Genomic DNA, 17,847 nt, shown 5'->3' on the forward strand with positions numbered 1-17,847 from the left:
TCCCTAGCATGTCTTCCTCGCAGTTCTTAAAAAAACACCACTAGACGGCGGCACCGTATTAATCCCAGCCGCCAGGTCGAAGCGGCATACTCTCATCGCTGCATGCCAGGCAACAACCCTGAACGGGCCCCCATTATAAACTTTTTTTTTCCTATTCGTTTAGGTTTAGCTGTGCAAACTTTCATGCATTCAGGGCGAGAGGGTAACACGAAGCGTTCTGCCCGCCGCATCGTCTGTACGCACATTCGCGACCGTTATTATTAATGCAAAATAGAAAAAAGAAACAGCGCAGCCCGGAGCAGGAAGTGGAAACAAATCAACCGGAAGTGCAGTCATGCGCGCCAACGCATAACGGTTCGTCCAGATTACGCAGCAGACGACCTCCAAGGCCAAACTCGCACCGGTCGAAGCGACTCATCCGTGGGCCGTGCACTTTACAGCGCAGCTCAAGCATGCCGACAGAGCGAAAGATATATATAGAGCACACGCGCAGCAATATATATATACTCTGCTCGTTGTCTATACCGCTGTGTGCATGCGTTGATACACACAACTCGCGTCATTTCATGTTGTACGTCTGTCCTTGAGTATGCACGAACGGGACAAGTATACTACAAGTGAAGGACGAACGCACTGCACCTTCATCTATAAACCGAATGCACACAAAGAAGAAAGCCGACCTTGCGCCGTCTGTTCACATACGTTTGTTGCCCTTTGCTCTGCGTCGTAATTTCTGTGCGTTCATTCGGATAAGGTGGTTACGTTGTCGTCTGTTCGGACTCGCGTACGTAAACTGCGTTCGTGACTGTATACTCAACGGTGACAGCACCGGTATCGTGTGCGTGTGTGTGTGTGTGCGCGCGCGTGTGTGTGCATACTTTTCCGTACATTCCTTGGTCTAAGTCGCCTGTTTATAAGTTCCGGGAGCCCCGTCGAAACCCGTTGCCATCGTCTCTACACGACTGAACCAGCTTAATGCCGCAACGGCGGCAGCGATGCACCCTCGCTACTTTACTTCCCGTCCGACTGCGACAGCTTCGGTCCGAGAACGTTGTCCAAAAGCGGATCAATAACGTACACTTCTCTCTCCGCAGTGCACGATTTCATCCGAAACGCATTCGCCGCTTAAGCTTACAAATTCTTCCGCGCTCATCAGAGATGCACGGTGTTTCTGGAGCAAGTTCGGCTTCTGCCCGGTGACCTTTATGAAAACGAGAGAGGGGAAAGAAAGAAAAAATTAAGTAAAATCCGGCCTCTGTACGGCGCGAGTTACGTCGCGTGCGTGCAGAGGGATACGCTTCTTCCGAGACGGCGGGAAAGCCTAGGAAAGCGAGCCGCGTGGTCGCTCCTCCTCGTCGGGTGCAAGGACCCTCGGGGTCAAGCGAACGCGAGAGCAATCTGGCGGCGGTGGCGGCGAGCCGTCGTTGTTATACCGGCGAGCATTATTTCCGAGCGGTCCGCTACTATGCCGGCCGACGCGGATGGCTGCGTTGCGCGGCCGAGAGAAGAAGACCAAGAAGATGAAGAGAGCGAAAAAGAAATGAACAAGATGGCGGCCACGGTCTGCCGGGCACAGCGCGAGCTCGCCGTTCCCTTTTTCCCTTCCGCCGCGAGAGTGACCGGCCCGCTGCTGCTGCTGGCTGACCGGCCATCGGTGTGTGTGTGTGATGCGCGCCCAGTGGGACCCCCCCCTCTCAGGAAGTGAAAGACTCGGGCGTGCGTGCATGCGTCACTTCCGGGAAAGGGGGTGGGTGGGAGATTGGCATTGGGAAACTGCGTGGGGAGGGGGCCTGCTTGCTGGGGTAGAGGGTTATGTATAATCCGTCACGAAGCGATTTTGTAGTAAACTTGACCCGCGTGCTTCCAGCGTTCGTGCTGATTGTGTGATAGAATGTGTGATTGAGAAAGAAACATTAAACAAAAAGCATGCAGAGCTTCTTCGTTCGCTTTCTCACCCAAGAAGCGTACCACTAATACGGGAATTTCTACGGCATTGCTGCCTATTAGCGTCCGTACTTGCATCCCTTCCTTTAGCTTGGCGGAGGTGGTGGTGGTGCCGTGAATTGTAGCTACACGCGAATTTAGCCCGGCGATCGAGGGACACCGCCAATTGCTCCACCTGAGCGCCTCCTTTCGCTGCCACTGGGCTACCTACGACCTGTCGTTCAGTTCAGTGTCTCTCAGGAATGTGAGAAGAAGGCTCGAGGCTTCCTTGCGGGTGGTAGCGAATTATTTCGGAAACACAATGTGTTGCAGACATGCACGTGGGACGCCTTTCTTTTCTAAGTCCTCAAGAAGACCTCTATACGACAGATTCCATGTATTCTATATATAGCTTCTTAATTTAACCGTAGAAGATATAATGAAACAACAGAGCTAAAGCAGCATGTATAGGAAATAGCACAAGCAACATTGCAGCGAAAGCTGCAGAAATTATGAAGCAAAATCAAAAGTTGCTGTAAGCTCTTGCACTGTCGCTTCTGCATAACTTCTGTAAAGCTGTACCTTACTTTCTATAGCGTTTTCTAACTTTAGCTTCCGTAGCGTAGCTTTTGAACTTTGACTTCGTAGCTAAACGCAAGAACTGCAGAACCTATAGATGAAATTTCAGCTCTTGCTTTTACCTAGCGCTGTGTAGAAACCAAAGTTATGTGCTCGAAGTTCTACAGATAAACTTATAGCTGTACAATAGAATGTTTGAGGCTGTCAGCATGCAGCATCGATCATTAGTTCGTAGCATTAGCCAGGTGGAACTTTATTTTTTTTTTTTCGAAACTCGCGCGCTTTCTTTGCAGCTCGGAAAATTTTAAAACCGGAGCAGCTATCATCAGGGAAAGAAATTATTTCGATATTTGTCAATATGTGGGCTCTACAACTTTTCCATCGAACACTCTAAGAAAAGTTTGCACCCTTCGGAGTGTATATTTGCCACACAACGATAATCGTCATCTGTCTTGCCCGCATTTCCGTTCTTGAAAACGCTGTGCTCGTTACTTTCCTGTCGGAAATGCTATGTCATGCTGATAACGCGCATGCCGTTCGTTACTGGAAAGTACCGGACTCGCCGCGTTAAAGAAAGGAAATGCGGACAAGACAGATGATGATTATCGTTGTGTGGCAAATCTACACCCCAAAGGGTGCAACTGTTTTTAGAGTGAAGGTGTTGAGTTTGAAGCAACGCCTTGAACAGGGAGCTTCGGTAGCTACCGCAGGTTCGGTAGCATCGGTAGGCCGGCTTATATAGTATAACCTGTTCGTATACACTCTAAAAAAAGTTTACATTCTTTGGGTTGTATTTTGGACCCAAACAATAATCGTCACCTGTGTTGCCCGCATTTACTTTCTTTAACGCTGCAAGCCCGGTACTTCCTATAGCCACGAACGGCATGCGCGTTATCAGCGTGACACAGCATTCTCCACAGGAAAGTAGCGAGCGCCGAGTTTCCAAGAGAGGAAACGCAAGCGAGGCAGCTAGTGACGATTATTGTTTGGGGAAAAGATAAGCTGCACGGGCTGTAAACTTTTTTTTTAGAGTGTTCAGTCGAACACCTTTATATAGCAAAGTGCTTGGGGCGTCCGAAATCATTCTCTATACATGCAGGTCACTTTTCTTTCTTTCTTTTCTTTTTTTTTTTTTTGACGCAGGGACCACATTATCGATCCCTCTTGGACTTCATTAGATCAGCAAATCTTTTTTCATTCATTTAATCATTCTTATTCACCCCCATCCCATAGCCCTGTATGCCCTGTGGCATTAATTACCCTCGCATTAAAAAAATATGCAGGTCACTTCGTCGCAAAGGTCGCGCACCGCACACCTCACAAGAGAACCGGGAGAGAATCATTCCTCCGTCATACAGTTCATTTCGTTCTACAGAGGCGCTCGAGCGTGCTTTGCTTTTTGATCTAACGGTTTCTCTCAGCTTCTATAGCTACCTACGTAGAATTGCCTGCTATGGCACGAGAGTCCGCCCCGTGTGACGGCCATGTCCTCTCGTGAGAGCGTCACTTCTCACCGCCAACCCCTCGCCGCCCTCCCCCCTTCTCCTATTTGTTTTCTGTCCTTTTTGGATTCGCACCAAACATGGGGTACGCTGAATGAAGAGGAGGGACAAATACAAATTTTATACATCCTATTTTTTTTCGTGTGGTGCACATTCAGTCTACACGCAACACAACATGTCTATAAAATAATAATAATAATAATAATAATAATAATAATAATAATAATAATAATAATAATAATAATAATATGATGATGATGATGATACCATACGAAAGTCGATTAGACGTTGAAAACCATCATATTGCACTCCTCTTTTATTATTGTTGCTGCTACATTAGCAGCGCGCGCCGCGAATGGAAAGTGCGTCAGGAGTGGGCAAAGCTAAAGCAGGTCACGTTTAACCCTACGCACCCCTGCTGCTATATGCAGAACCGTCTTATACAGTCTCCTAACGCACGAGCCAACGCAGCTTCCACTTCCACCTGAGAAAAAGAAAAAGAAAGCACAGCGACGAAAGTGTTCGAGAAGGCGCTGACGCGGCAGACTCTCCAGGGTGGAGCAGGAAGAAGGGACAAGGAAGGAAGCCTTCCGGGGCTGTGTAACACCGCGAGATCGAGTCGCGCGTGCCCAGTTCGCGCTAGCGTTCGTTGACCCCAAGCCCCGTTCGCGATCGTCCCAGCGACCGTGGCCCCGTATACGTATGTATGTCTGTCTGGTGAACCGGGCATCACGTACACACATCTGTCTGTTCGCGCGCTCGCCTCTATCTCCTCCCGCATTGATGCCGCGCGCGTCGTACACACACAGCGCCGAAGATCGCGGCGTCCATATTCAGCGGTGGCCTCGCCCTTCAATGCGCCGCGCACGCCACCCGTATACACGCTCTCTCTCTCTCTCTCTCTCTCTAAGTCTCGTGCACGCGCAGTCAGAAGAAGCTCGTCGGAAGACGTGCCGTGTCCCTCTCCTCCGTCTCGTCGTTTCTGTGCACTGCACACTGAAGGCTGCCGAACTATAGAACTAGTTCTATAGAACTAATCAACGGCAAAAATCAACTGCCGCGTTCCAGATAACGGAGGGGCGACGACGGCTCGCCCATTGTGCACCAGTGATGCCTTCCGCAAAACTATTCAGTCGGGGCCACGCGGAGGGCGATCAGCTGCTCCTTCCGATTCTCTCTTTGCGACTGGCTGACGCGAGTCCCACGGCTTCCACCGCACTGCGCGGGATTCGTGAGGCGAAGCATCACAGAGCCCCCCCCCCCCCCCCCCCCCCCTCCCGCGCGCCGGTGTGTTTCGAGAGCATTATATACACCGTCGCCCGCACGCGCACTTTCAAGCGTATACACCGCGTGTATATACATTCGCAGCGCCAGCCGCCGTTATACCTGCGTCTAATCACGGCGCTGGCATCTCGGCCTCCTTATCTTCCCTTCCCGATGCCAGCAGCCGCCGCCGCACGCAGCCCGGAACGCGAGACTCCTTTGCGTGCCTCTAATGGACGGGGTCCCCTTCGCGAAACCGGGCCCCTCGGCGAGCTGCAGGTGTATACGCCACGCATAGGGTATAGACGCGTGTACGAGTCACAGTGTATAGCCGTACATCGAGCGGCTGCGCCGTTGCTACGGTCCGTTAGCCGAGGGAGAGGGAGGCAGAAGAGGAGGGGAGGATAGTGTCCAGGACAATGTCCACCGCAAACGACGTCCGCGCAGCGTATGGGCCCACTCGGTCGCACCGCGTCAAGGGCGGCACGCCAGAGATGACCTTCCGTCCTTCGTTCGTTCCCGAGCACCTCGCTTACTTTTTTTTTCTCTATCTCTTTTTTTCCCCCGTTGCGTGTGTTGTGGAACGACAACCCGTGCATAACAGTACCCCTCGGTATCTCCGCGCATGCGTTTGTATATCGACGTGACGAACCGAGAGCGGGAAACTGCACATGTGCCCGTCCGTCGCTCGACCCTCTGTGATGATGTTCCCACCCTTCCTGTCGTCCTCGTCTCTCTCATCGCTATTTTGACGTCTTGTACAACCCCCCCCCCCCCCTCCGCCCCACCTTTCTTTTCTAACCAGCCCTGGGGAACGTTTTATTCTCTTCGGAGTAACACGCTACGTATCAGCGAGTGAAATGAGTCAGCGAACTCACGCGAGCAGACGTGACGAGGCAATTATATTCTTTTTTTGCGTGCGTGCGTCTTACATGAATGCACGCTCGCATCGTTGCTTTCCCTAATTAAGTAACGAGGAATAAGCGGGTCGGCGAAAATTAACTCAACATTGTGTGTACACTGAGAGAAGATTATTTGCGTGCAGTGCATAATGCCGTTGTGAGCGTACGCACTGGACGGGAACGCCCCTGGCTGACTAATTCGCCGTCCTCAAGCGCACTTTGTTGAACCGTGGCAAGAGTTGCCAGCCTCGCATTGCATACTATGTGCACTAAGACAGAAGCCAGTAGTTGCGAATATGTTGTTGAAGACCTGAAGCTACGGTCTTTTGCGTTGACATCTCATTTGCGTTGATATCGCTCAACTTAAACGGTGAAACGGTCCCGTTAACGTCCCAAAGCTACAACTGAACTATGAGAGATAGGCAGGTTTGTGAGAACTCCAGGTTAATTACTACTACCTAGGAACCTTTAAAGTATCCGCACAAATCTAAGAGCGCTTTCGTTATATGCTCCATGGCCCCACCCTCGTGTCACGTAATGGTAAGTCGTGTCCTGTGCAAGCACTACTTCGTCTGACGACTGCAAAAGCGACTTTACGTATTGGCTATAGTCAGAAGTCAGGCGTCATGACGTTTGAAGACCGAATGTCGCGAACTGGACGCTATTTGAGCAGGCACAACCGAGTCGATTTAAAAACGCGCTGCAACGTCACAAAGGCACATGCCCCCGTATTCGCTGAATGTATAATAATATGCCTAGTAATGTATAATGAATGTATAATAAGAGGGCGAAGGGTACCGTATAGAGGTCGGGCCCTGTGCTGATTTCTGGCTAAGAACATCGCTTGTGTAGTCGTCAGCGTAAGCTGTGCTCGTACGGGCAATAATAATAAAGGGAAAATGAAATATCCACCCAATCGTAGCAACTGCTACAAAGGAAACCCGTGCGGGTTCCTCGAAAGAAAGAAAGCTTCGCAGTTGAAGAAAAATTCGTCCTGGTCCGGGACTCGAGCCCGGGACTCGAGCCCGGGACCACCGCCTTTCCGGGGCAGCCGCTCTACCATCTGAGCTAACCAGGCGGCCAGCAGGTGGTAGGGCGAAGTCGAACTCATCAACAACTCCGAAGCAAAGGCTAGAGTTTGACGTAATAGTTCTGCGGAAACCCCGCAAGGTGGAGGGAAGTTATTAATAAAGGAGAAATGAGACATCTGCCCAATCGCAGCAACTGCTACAAAGGAAACTATTACGTTGTGCGGCATATGGTTTGTAAATATGCGTCCGTGGGGTCGAACTTGTGACATCGCTGTTTGGTATGTTTAGGATTTTAAAGAAAGTATCAAAATATAACTAACGCATGAGCGCGTGCCTATTTGTTTGTTTGTTTGCTTGTTATTGTTCTTCGTGTGCGTGCTTGCATGTGCGTGCGTACTTGCGCGCGCGTGTGCGTGTGTGTGTGGTGCGACTGAAAACATCCTTATCGCATGTAGATTTTCTTGTTCCTTTCTTCTCTTCTTCATCTCCCATTGATGGCGCTTTCCCCAGAAGGAAAGTATCCGCCCGTCGACCGCAAAGACCGCACATCTGTGCACGAGCTATTTCCACACTCGGTGACCATTAGCTGCTTGGACGCTTAACGAGGCACGACCATTATCGGCCTGTTTATTTTTCAAGGACTGCCTCCGTACACTGACGCGCATGGGCCAGGAAGCTCCCTTCCTCGCCGGACAGAACAATGGGAACATTTTTCAGTCCGGTCTAAAGAAATACTGCCGTTTTCCTTATTACTCATTTTTAACTCTCTCTCTCTCGCTTGGGCTAATCGCCTCTACATGCAGAGTTGGCAGTAATTCGCGCTCAGCGTTGCCGTGCCTTCCACGTGCACGATCGTCAAGATGGCGAGTTGTTACTTGAGCGTATGACTATGCATATCCTGTTACGCAGGTGCTGCTGGTGCGCGTAGGTAGTTAGCGTAATTAGTCCCTTTAGCGCTGTTTACTTACAAGTCCGCCACACACTGCGGTGGCATCACTGCCTCGAAAACCCACTTTGGCAACCTGGGTTGCAATTAAGTTTCTTTTTCTTTTTTTTTTCTTTCTTTAGCGTCGTGTTCGCGGTCAAGAACGTATACTTGAGTTGGTTTCTGCACGTGTTCATTTTCCTCACTCTTTTGTGCGTGTACTTTGGCCCCCGTGGTGAGGCGACTCGCAAAGAGAGAGAGAGAGAGAGAGAAATTGAGAGACGAAAGCCGGAGAGGTTACGCGGAGTAACCGTTCGGCAGGCTACTGTGTGCACCTGAGGAAGGGGAGAAAGTCAGTAAGTCAAAGGGACAATGAAATGATTTTGTTACGCTATATAATAAAATAGTTTGTCACGCTGTATTGTTAAGTCACACTTCGGGCGGGCCACGTTGGCCGGCCTTAACTCAAGTGGTAGCTTGGTAAGGAACATACATAGCACGAGTAACTTGCTTGCAAGAAATCACTATACCGGTTGTTGGTATGTAGCCAAGGCTGGTTACCACGTATAGTCCCCTCAGTCACTATATATATATATATATACTGAGAGAGAGCGAACAGCAATCCGTCTGTGCGTTTTGTCACTGCGTCCGTTCCCTCTGTTGAGTCCCCAAAAACTCCATTTCTCCATGTGTGCATGGTTTTGCGACTCACACACATGCACGCGCACGCGCGCGCATCTATACACACGGGTGCGATTATTTGCGAGCTCTATGGCCACTGGCGAGTATACGTAAACTTCGTATACAACGGTCCAACCGGGCATCGGGAAACGGTTGCGTCACGTGCGGTGTCGTTAAGTCAGCGGTGTCGCCGAGTTTACAGGGCGGCCCAGGAAGAGGCACCAAAACTTACGGGCCAACCGGTTCCGTCCAGGACTTCCGGGCCGGGCGCACGCGTTGTATGGCAGCGCGCCTCTTATCCTAATCTCACCTCTTCATGGTGCGCGCGAAGGGGGGGGACGTGCGAATCTAACCGGGGCGCATTTTCGGGCAGGAAAAAAAGATCGCGCGAGCGGCAGCTCGCGAAGAAGCTTCCTCATAAAAGAGCGCGAGCCCTCCCCGTGAGAGTTGCACTTCGGAAAACCGTCACTAAATTAAAGAAAAGAAAAATAAAGCGAAGAGCGAGATAGCGGAAGAAAGAAAGGTGCACGGAGAGCCGATGAAAAAAAGAAAAGAAGCTCGACGAAGAAACGTATAGGATTTGCGAAAACGGCGATTTGGGAGCGCTCGCTCGCTTCAGGTGTGCGCCGACGACGGCTACGCGTAATAGGCTATATAGTGTATACGCGGCCGCTGTCTTGGCGGCACGCGCTGCACGCATGCGGACTCTGGGCGGCGTGTGCTATAACGGGGCTTATCTCGCATGTACCTTCCGAAAATCGTTTCACGGTCGGCCGTCCTCACGCACGCACCCGGAAGAAGAAGAAGAAGAACCGCGCATCGGGCTGTGTACGTACGGCCACGCGCGGATCTCTTATATCGCCCGCTAACCCAAAGTTCAACAGAGTGAGGCCGGCGAGAGGAATCACTGGCGCGCACAACAACGGTTACCAAAAAGGATGCTCCCTCTCTCGCCGTTCATCGGAGAGGTCGCGCCATCCTTGCGTTGCCGAACCGCGCGGTGTTACTGCGCAGCAGCGGGTCGTCTGGTCAACGAGTTCTTAGCGCAGGCAGGCGTTGCCGTTATCTGCCGATGCGCCTCGCGCTGTTGTTCTCTCTCTCGGGGGGTGCCACGAGCGCGTTGTTGTGTGTCAGCCGTGTGCCGATAGGGCATACGCAGTGCAGAGAGAGAGAGAGAGGTCGGGTCTCTGCGTGGGACCGCCGGCCAACGTTTTCCTTCCGTTGCTACAATGATGATGATGATGATGAAGCCTGCTGCGCGTGTGAGGCTGAAGAGGCCACGTTACCTTTACTTTTTTTTTCTTTCTTTCTCGGTCGCACTGCGGGCGCTGCTCCACCGGCGGTGAGAGTCTGACCTTGCGCCGGATGGGAGGAACCGTGCGGAAAACGAGCGCGCCTGTTTTTGCGAACGGAACGTGTCGCGACTGTCTTTTTCTCCTTGTTCGGCTTTTTCTTTGCGCTTGTCTGAGAAAGGGTTCGTGCTTTCGAGTTCACGGCCGTACGCTGCGGAGACGAGTGCATAGTTAGAAACAATGCGCTTCCTTGACTTTTTTGCCCAGCAGTATTGCTTCACCCGACGTTACCATGCATGACCTTAACGTGAGAGCATTCTTTACACGCTGTTAATGCGTTTAAACATCCCTCTCTTTTTATTTATTTCTTATTTTATTTTTCTTTACTGACAATTGCTTGACCTTTGGTATATCGTTACCTGCTACTATCCGTTCCTTTCATTTCAAAGCTTTCTTTCCGAGTTCAACAAAACAGACTGGTGGGCTAGTTGGCATTGCATATGTTAATAGTGTTTAGCGCCAAGAAACGCACGACGCATGCAGGAGAAGGCACACAGGACATAGCGCTGTGTCCTTTGTGCCTTCTCCTGCATGCGTCGTGCGTTTCTTGGCGCTAAAAACTATCAACGTTCATCTCCAAGTAGGCTGACTACTTAACTGCCCTATGTCTGTTCTTAGTTTCCTGTTTCAGTTTATTATTTTCTGATTATTTGTAACATACGTTCCTGTTGAAGTCTGAAAACCTCTGTTCGTGCAGATGCACGTAGTCAAACCGTATTTCCTCTAGTTATATACGTGTAATCATTTGTTTTGATGCTGATCGGTAATAGCTTTCATATTGTACATTGCACGGTTGCAATGTCGAAGGAACTGTCTGGCACGAGATGTAAATGCACGTGTGCGCTCGAGAATTGACTGATTGTCTATTGACATGTTGATTGACTGCGAAAGCTTTTGGCGTTATAAGTTCATGTGTACAAGATTGTTTGACTTAGTTGACTACAGCAGTTCAAAGAAGGCCAGTCTGCAGTCTCTACGATGTTATCGACACCTCGCGCCGGCCAAAAAAAAAAATAAGAAACAAGAAACACATACGCACACACACGCACGCAACGTTTAGACATTCATAGCAGCACGTGCATACAGGTTACATTGATGCGGCGTACTGCGTAATCGGAACTTCCTGTGCCGATATAGGCAGAAGAGTTCCTCAGTAACGCTTCTTGCGAACGTAACGAGTGAAGAAGGCACGACTGTAAGGTGCGTTATTGAGCTGCAAAGGTGGAACACAAACCGGCACGCGCGGTTCGTGTGTGTGCCAGCGTGGCAGCTCAACGATACACCGTATACGGTCGTGTGGTGCCAAATAGCCCCAGTCGAAACACCCCTGAAGAAGGCAGGCACGCTTTTACAGCGTCTATAGTATAAACGAACGACGTAATCATATATTGCAGGCAAGCTTCTCGCGCGAGAGAGCAATAAGCGACTGGAACACGTGTACACGCAAGCGCTCCATACGTAACGGCGGCCTCCTGCTTGTCTCTCTTCGCAGACATCAACGAGTGCGAGATCCCTGCGCTGGCTGCCCTGTGTGTGGAGAACGCCGAGTGCTGCAACCTGCCGGGACACTACGTGTGCAAGTGCCAGCGAGGTTTCACCGGCAACGCCACCGTGGCCTGCAACGGTAAGAAGGGTGTTCACACCATGCGCGTGCGGTGCGCGCATATACAGCGCTCACGGAATCAAATGCGACAGGCAGCCTTTAGTAGAACCCCGCATTTGTGCAAAGTACTCTAATGTACCATGTCATGTCGCCGGGAATCTGGTCACCGAAGGTGACGCGGACTTCGATCTGAGTGCACGCGCCAAAATTACGTCGATGCGACGCGAACTGCAGCCGGTGGAAACGAAAGTATGCGCATTAGCTAGCCCTAAATTGACGCGTTTCCTTCCGTGAGCACTGTACATGCATGTATGTTCGTGCGTATACACGTGTGCGTTGTGTGGTCCGACAGCCGCACTTGGTGTCTCGGCCCCTGTGGGCCAGTGTTACGACGCCTGCGGGGCACGTGGCCCTACGCCCGAAATCGCCGTGTAACAGGTTTGCGGGATGAAGAGACCACGCTTGGCTATCGCGGAAACGCAGACACCGTGTAGCACGCGATCCAACGCAAACGAACTCGCGGTATAGCTTCGACGGCACTGAAGGCGACCCTCGGCTCTACGTAAAACGATGTGTGATGAAACCTCTTCATCCGGTCATGTGCGACTCCCCCCCCCCCTCTTCCACTTTCTCCCTCGCCTGAAAAAAAAAAAAATTCTTGCTATGCGCTATACTGGTCAGCGAGCGAGCCCATTGTGGGTATCTTGCAGCAACACAGCAACGGAGCAGGTTGAGACGTGTCTTTCCAGCAGCGCGCTCTGCACACCTCCGCGGAGTTCCTGTTTCTATCGACGCGTGTGTTCAAGCTCCAGGTTGGTAAGGTATATTTTAGGGAGTTCATGTGACGTCACGAACACCGTATCGTGGTCATATGCACAGGTATCTACGACGTTGCCAGAGATAAGCAGATGGAGGCAAAGCCTAGTTTCTCTCTGTGCCATATGTGTGCAACAATTTACGGCTAGGATGACGTCAGTGCGCGAGTCTTTTGATCGATATATAAGCTGCAGGCACCATATATACGGTTCTCCATAGAAAATGTATGCGAGCTCTATACCCTGTCGCGTAGCATGGTCGGCTCAAAAACGTGCAAATCTTGTTGTTTAGGACGCATTGTTTCATCCGGAATCTGAAACCCACCAGAAAACGGACGTGCGAGAAAAGCTATAGATGCACAATACGACTCCGACAACACCGGCGGTTGTCGTGCTTGTTTGGGGAGTATATGAGATTGTGCAGTTGTCAGACTTGTCCAGTTTTGTGGACAACTGACAGCTGTCGCGTATATCCTTTTGCGTATGTCTCCGTTTCGTTATAGTCCTTCACGCGTTGCTTGATCAACTATACATCGTCGCTTTCTGGGGCGTTTTGCAAGGTCGACTCGAGAACCGCCCAACAGCTCCAAACAGCGTTACCATAAAGAAAGGAAACCGTGCAGTGCAAGGTTCATGCTAGACAAAACACAGATAGCTTGTCCACCTCGTCGCAACTTTCTTTCTCTTTTTCCCCCGCACGCCACGCGGCCAGGAGTCATCTTCTTGTCTTCTCGCCTCGAAGCTTATCGCAGCACGTTCGCGAATGTCGGCGTGCTCCCCCCAACGAGGGACGAAGGGCCTCAACAGCACGGCCCTAATAACGTCGTCAGGCCACCGGGGGGGTGTCTCGCACACCGCTCCCAGTCCACTGGCTTCTTCGTTCAAGGGCACGTCGGTTGTGTCGAAGACGTGCAGGGACGCACGGACAGGGGAGGGTGTGGAGGTGTATACGCCGCTGCCCTGTGCGAAGCTGGGCTCCCCGGCGCCACCGAGCAGACAGTGATCGATACGCGCCAGGCGCGTACCACAAACACGCGCATAGCACACGGGATCAACGCTTGGAGTGTGACTATCTTGTGCGTGAGGAGAGCCCGCCGTGTTATATATGTATATATATATCCACCCACCTGCCTATCTATCAGGCGCGGGAGGAGTTGGCAGGAGGCGCACGACACGTGCTATATACGTAGCATAGATGCCGCGACACACACACACACACACGCACGCACACATACTACTATACTACACATACTGCCAAATAATCTGGCACCTGCGTATGAGCACGCGCCGGCTTGGAGCGTCGCGGGGTCGAGGATTACACGACGCGCCTCCCGGCCCGTCGAAGCCGCCACCCGAGGAGATGCCGGCGAGCGAAGATGTATATGCGGCGAAATCCCTCCTCGTCGTGTTTCGTTTTTCTTTTTCTTTTCTTTTTCTTTTTTTTTTTTACTTCGTATTGCAAATCGCTGCATGTTGCAGTGTATGCGAGTTCTCGGTGTGTTTTCTTCCTTTTTTTTTATTTTTGGCAGCCTGGTAGCTGTCAAGGGTATACTTCATCCAGCATTCGTGGCGTCTTCTTATTCGTAGCACGTGTCATCGTCGTCATCATCACGTTTGCCGCGCAGAAGCAGTTGCCAGAGGACAGTGCTTATTGTATACTGCAGAATTGCAGTCCCGCGTCCCCGACGTGTGAGACACGCGGTTTCCTACAGAAAAAGAAGAAAAATTACAAGATGAAACTCTGGCTCCGCGATCGCCGAGCTATACCGTGGGAATATATGATAGGTGCATGGATTGTCCAATGTTCGTGCGTGTGTCTTCACTCGTTCTTGCAGCGTTACTTAATGCGCTTTACCTTTCCCACATGTGGAAACAATCATATCTTTATAAACGCATGAAGGCAAATAATCTTTGCACACATGAATAATAACTGCTAATCGTTGCATTCGTAAAGCAACGCTTTTATTGCGATAGCAATTTATAGACACTCCAGGCGAATCTTCGCCGTCCTTGTATACCTAGGTATATGTGTGCTGTATCTTTATGCATGCCGTCTATGCAGGGTAGACGATATACTATTCAACCGCCAAACTTTCTCAAACTACATCTTACGTTCTTGGCTGAATTATCTTCAGATTTTTCTTCTTTAGAATGGCAGCCCGCATACAAATGTCGTGAACATAACATCTACAGCACATGGCTTTTATACCAATTATTCTCAGACTATTAAATATTAAAGGCGCAAAACGATATCAATGCTCAAACCTGAAATTGATGTAATTGTAACTGGCGCTGCTCCTTACGGGCAGCGTTGTGACGCCTGTGCAATGCCATTACAGGCCCTGCACGGCTTGTTAAGGCTTTTAACGCGAAAGGGTTAAGGGCTCCTTGTCGCAGAAAATCCGGCGTTGGCGTCCCGCGTCCAGCGTCGACCGTCTGTAAGCGACAGAGAAGCATCCCGAACCACGCATGCCCAACCATGCAGGCCCTCCGTGTAGCGCAAAGACATTACTGAACTAATTAAATTTCTGAAAGTAAATGCGTCATACAAATCGTAAAGCACAACTTGCACACAACCTGCAGACATGGTAGCGTCGGTTTTTTTCATTTCAATACATGAGAAACTGACGTACTTTTGTTTCGCAGAAACTCAAACATAAACGCATTTTTCAGCGTTTCTACCGTTCACAGAGTGGCGCGCCGAGCACGGTTCCTCGCAACGTACAACACCAACCAGATGGCGCTCGCCTCCGCGCATTCGCGGCCCACGCAAAAGGCGGCGTTTCTACCAGAGAGCTCGCCTTCGTGCATAGCGTTCGTCGCCAGCGTTTCCCGGCAAACATTACGCTTACATAAGCTGCAGTTGCCGGGGAGCATTGTGTGCCGGGAAGCGTGAGAAGCATTCAGGGATCTTTGAATGCTATCGCGTTCGAAGCCTAAGCGTCCTCCAAATTTATGACGCAACCGCGTGTGTCGGACTCTCGTCTATAGTTCGAGCTCCATTCGAGGGGCTCAACGATCGCTGTCAGCGCTTCGCTCTTCCAATTCCACACTTCCAATTCCTTATTTTTTTATACGATCAATTTGCAAAGTCACAAAGCAGATCGAAGCCAGAAGGACGACATTTAGGCAGATTCGTGTATAATGCTTATCATTCCCATGCTGGCTAAAAACCGCAATGGTTGCGGCATTACCGTAGACACAATAGCGCGAAAGTTCCCTCTAATAATAATTTTGTGTGTGTGTGTGTGTGTGTGTGGGAAACTGTGGTGTGAGGCAACGTGCCGTCGTCGTCGTGGCGCAGTTGTCATCCCGGTCCTGTCCCGATCGTCCGACTTACGGGCCAGTGGTTCAGGCGTAAAGTGCGGAATGTATGGCAACCAACGGACACACGTCGTCTGCTCGACGAACAAGTGAAAGCCAGACGGCGGGACGCGCATCCTTGAGCCTCCCCGACTTCCTTTCTGCTATCCCTCTCCTCTTCTTTGTCTGTTTTCTTTTTTCCTGCTTTCTCGGGGATCCGTAGCCTGCCACCACCGAAAGCTTGTTTCTTTTCCTTCGAGGAATAACGCAATAAATAAGCCTGAGGAAAGTGAGAGGGAGCCAGGGAACGCGCACATTCTTTGTCGTCTGTTACGCGAAACGCACCTGTGCACCGGCAGCAGCCTCGTCTATATCATTCTGTCGTCTCCGACCCGGCACCACGACCGCCTTACCCGGTTCCTCTTCGCTTGAGGTGTTTCTTTTTGGAAATGTCTTCTCGGAATTCTCGCCACCCGTACCGCGAAAAAAGAAAAATGGCGTTTTCGTCCCTCCCTGTTGTTCTATTCTACTTCTTTTATTCCCCCCCCCCTTTCATTTTCTTGTTTTCCTTTACCTGAAAGCTCGCAGAAACTACGTAACAGCATAGCTTCCGATAATTGAAGCGTACGTTTCCGTCCGTGGGTCGTTACTTTGTTTCTTTCTTTGTTCGACTGCGTCGGCGCCAGCCATTACCGAAAGTATACACACAGCTGAAGCATTTGTGCGGCTACAAGAAAACAGTTGCATCGGCGACCTTGTTCTTTCAACAGGAGACGGAGTCCACGTAACATATACGTCTCTCTTCTGTTTCTGCGTCTTTAATCGTCTGCATTCTCTCGCGGTTGTATCTGCTTGCCCGTCCACATCGAGCGTTTCTTTATCGTCTGCTCGCCGTTGCCACCATCGCTTAGGACGCGCGTGGAGCATGCGGTTTCCCTTTCTATCTTGCTCAAGGTCACCGCGAAGCACTCTCGCTTTAAGCCGCGAGTAGCGAGACAAGAGAAAGATGAGGCGGGCGTTGCTACCCGAGACGAAAAAAGAAAAGGAAACAAACTAAGCTAACAGTGTAAAAAAAAAGAAAAAAGACTGCGGCCGATTTTATCCGCTTGCGGGCAGACGCGTACTGTACCAGCACACCCCCCGCTGGCGTTCGCACTCACCTTACACACCTCCCGAAGCGAGACGTCGCCGTTTCATATTTCGGCCGCTCCGATCTGGTTCATAACCGGCGAAATTGATTTTCCGCGAAGAAGATGGCTGAGAACGCGAAAGGTGCGACCCTCTGACGCCGCGAGGACGATGCTCGTGTTATTGAATTCGTCGGACAGCCCTGTTGCCCTTCCATACACTTGCGCGCGTACACACACGCACACTTTCTCCCTATCTCTCTTTCACACATACACAATCCTGCCTCACTCACAAACACGCGAGCGCTATATAGAGAAAACAGAAGAAGAAAAACGAAGAAGCGCGGGAAAGCATCTCGCAGTTTCACCGATGCAGAGTCGGATCACTCACCTCCAAATGCGTAGCGAATGTAGACCGCGACGCGGCGTTGTGCGTTGCGAAGGCAGCTCAGGGAGAGAGAGAGAGAGAGAGACGACGACGACGACGACCGGGGCAAATCCCGCGAGCGCTCGGACGGAAACGATTAAAAGAAAAGGGAGAAGATGGAGGGGTTACAAAACAATGCGCGGTGTGGTATAAGCGAGCAAATCGTACGCTCGTTCTCAATGTGGGAGCGCGTTACTCAAGAACTGCCGCGCCGCCGCACGTAAACACACAAACGTACTTACGGAGACAAATTGCGCTCTTGCGCAACGTAACCGAGACCCACCGGCAAGGCGAAGACTCTTTTGTGAACTCCCACACAGACGCGCCGCCTTCTTTTTTTCAATTGTTCGGGCCTACAACCGCCACAGCGCTAGCAGAAGGTTGCACTGAGAGAAACGAAATAATAATAAAGAA

General features: G+C 50.9%; 1 protein-coding gene across 1 annotated transcript in view; it reads left to right on the forward strand.

Moving 5' to 3' along the window:
- LOC126517357 (uncharacterized) overlaps positions 1 to 17,847 on the forward strand; it is a 232,036-nt gene that overhangs the window by 113,673 nt on the left and 100,516 nt on the right. The window contains exon 5 of the mRNA XM_072286816.1: positions 11,651 to 11,782. Within this exon, the coding sequence (XP_072142917.1) occupies positions 11,651 to 11,782 (132 nt within the window). The remainder of the gene's footprint in view (positions 1 to 11,650; positions 11,783 to 17,847) is intronic.

This window comes from Dermacentor andersoni, chromosome 3, assembly GCF_023375885.2.
Source record: "Dermacentor andersoni chromosome 3, qqDerAnde1_hic_scaffold, whole genome shotgun sequence".
Taxonomy (NCBI): Eukaryota; Metazoa; Arthropoda; class Arachnida; order Ixodida; family Ixodidae; genus Dermacentor; species Dermacentor andersoni.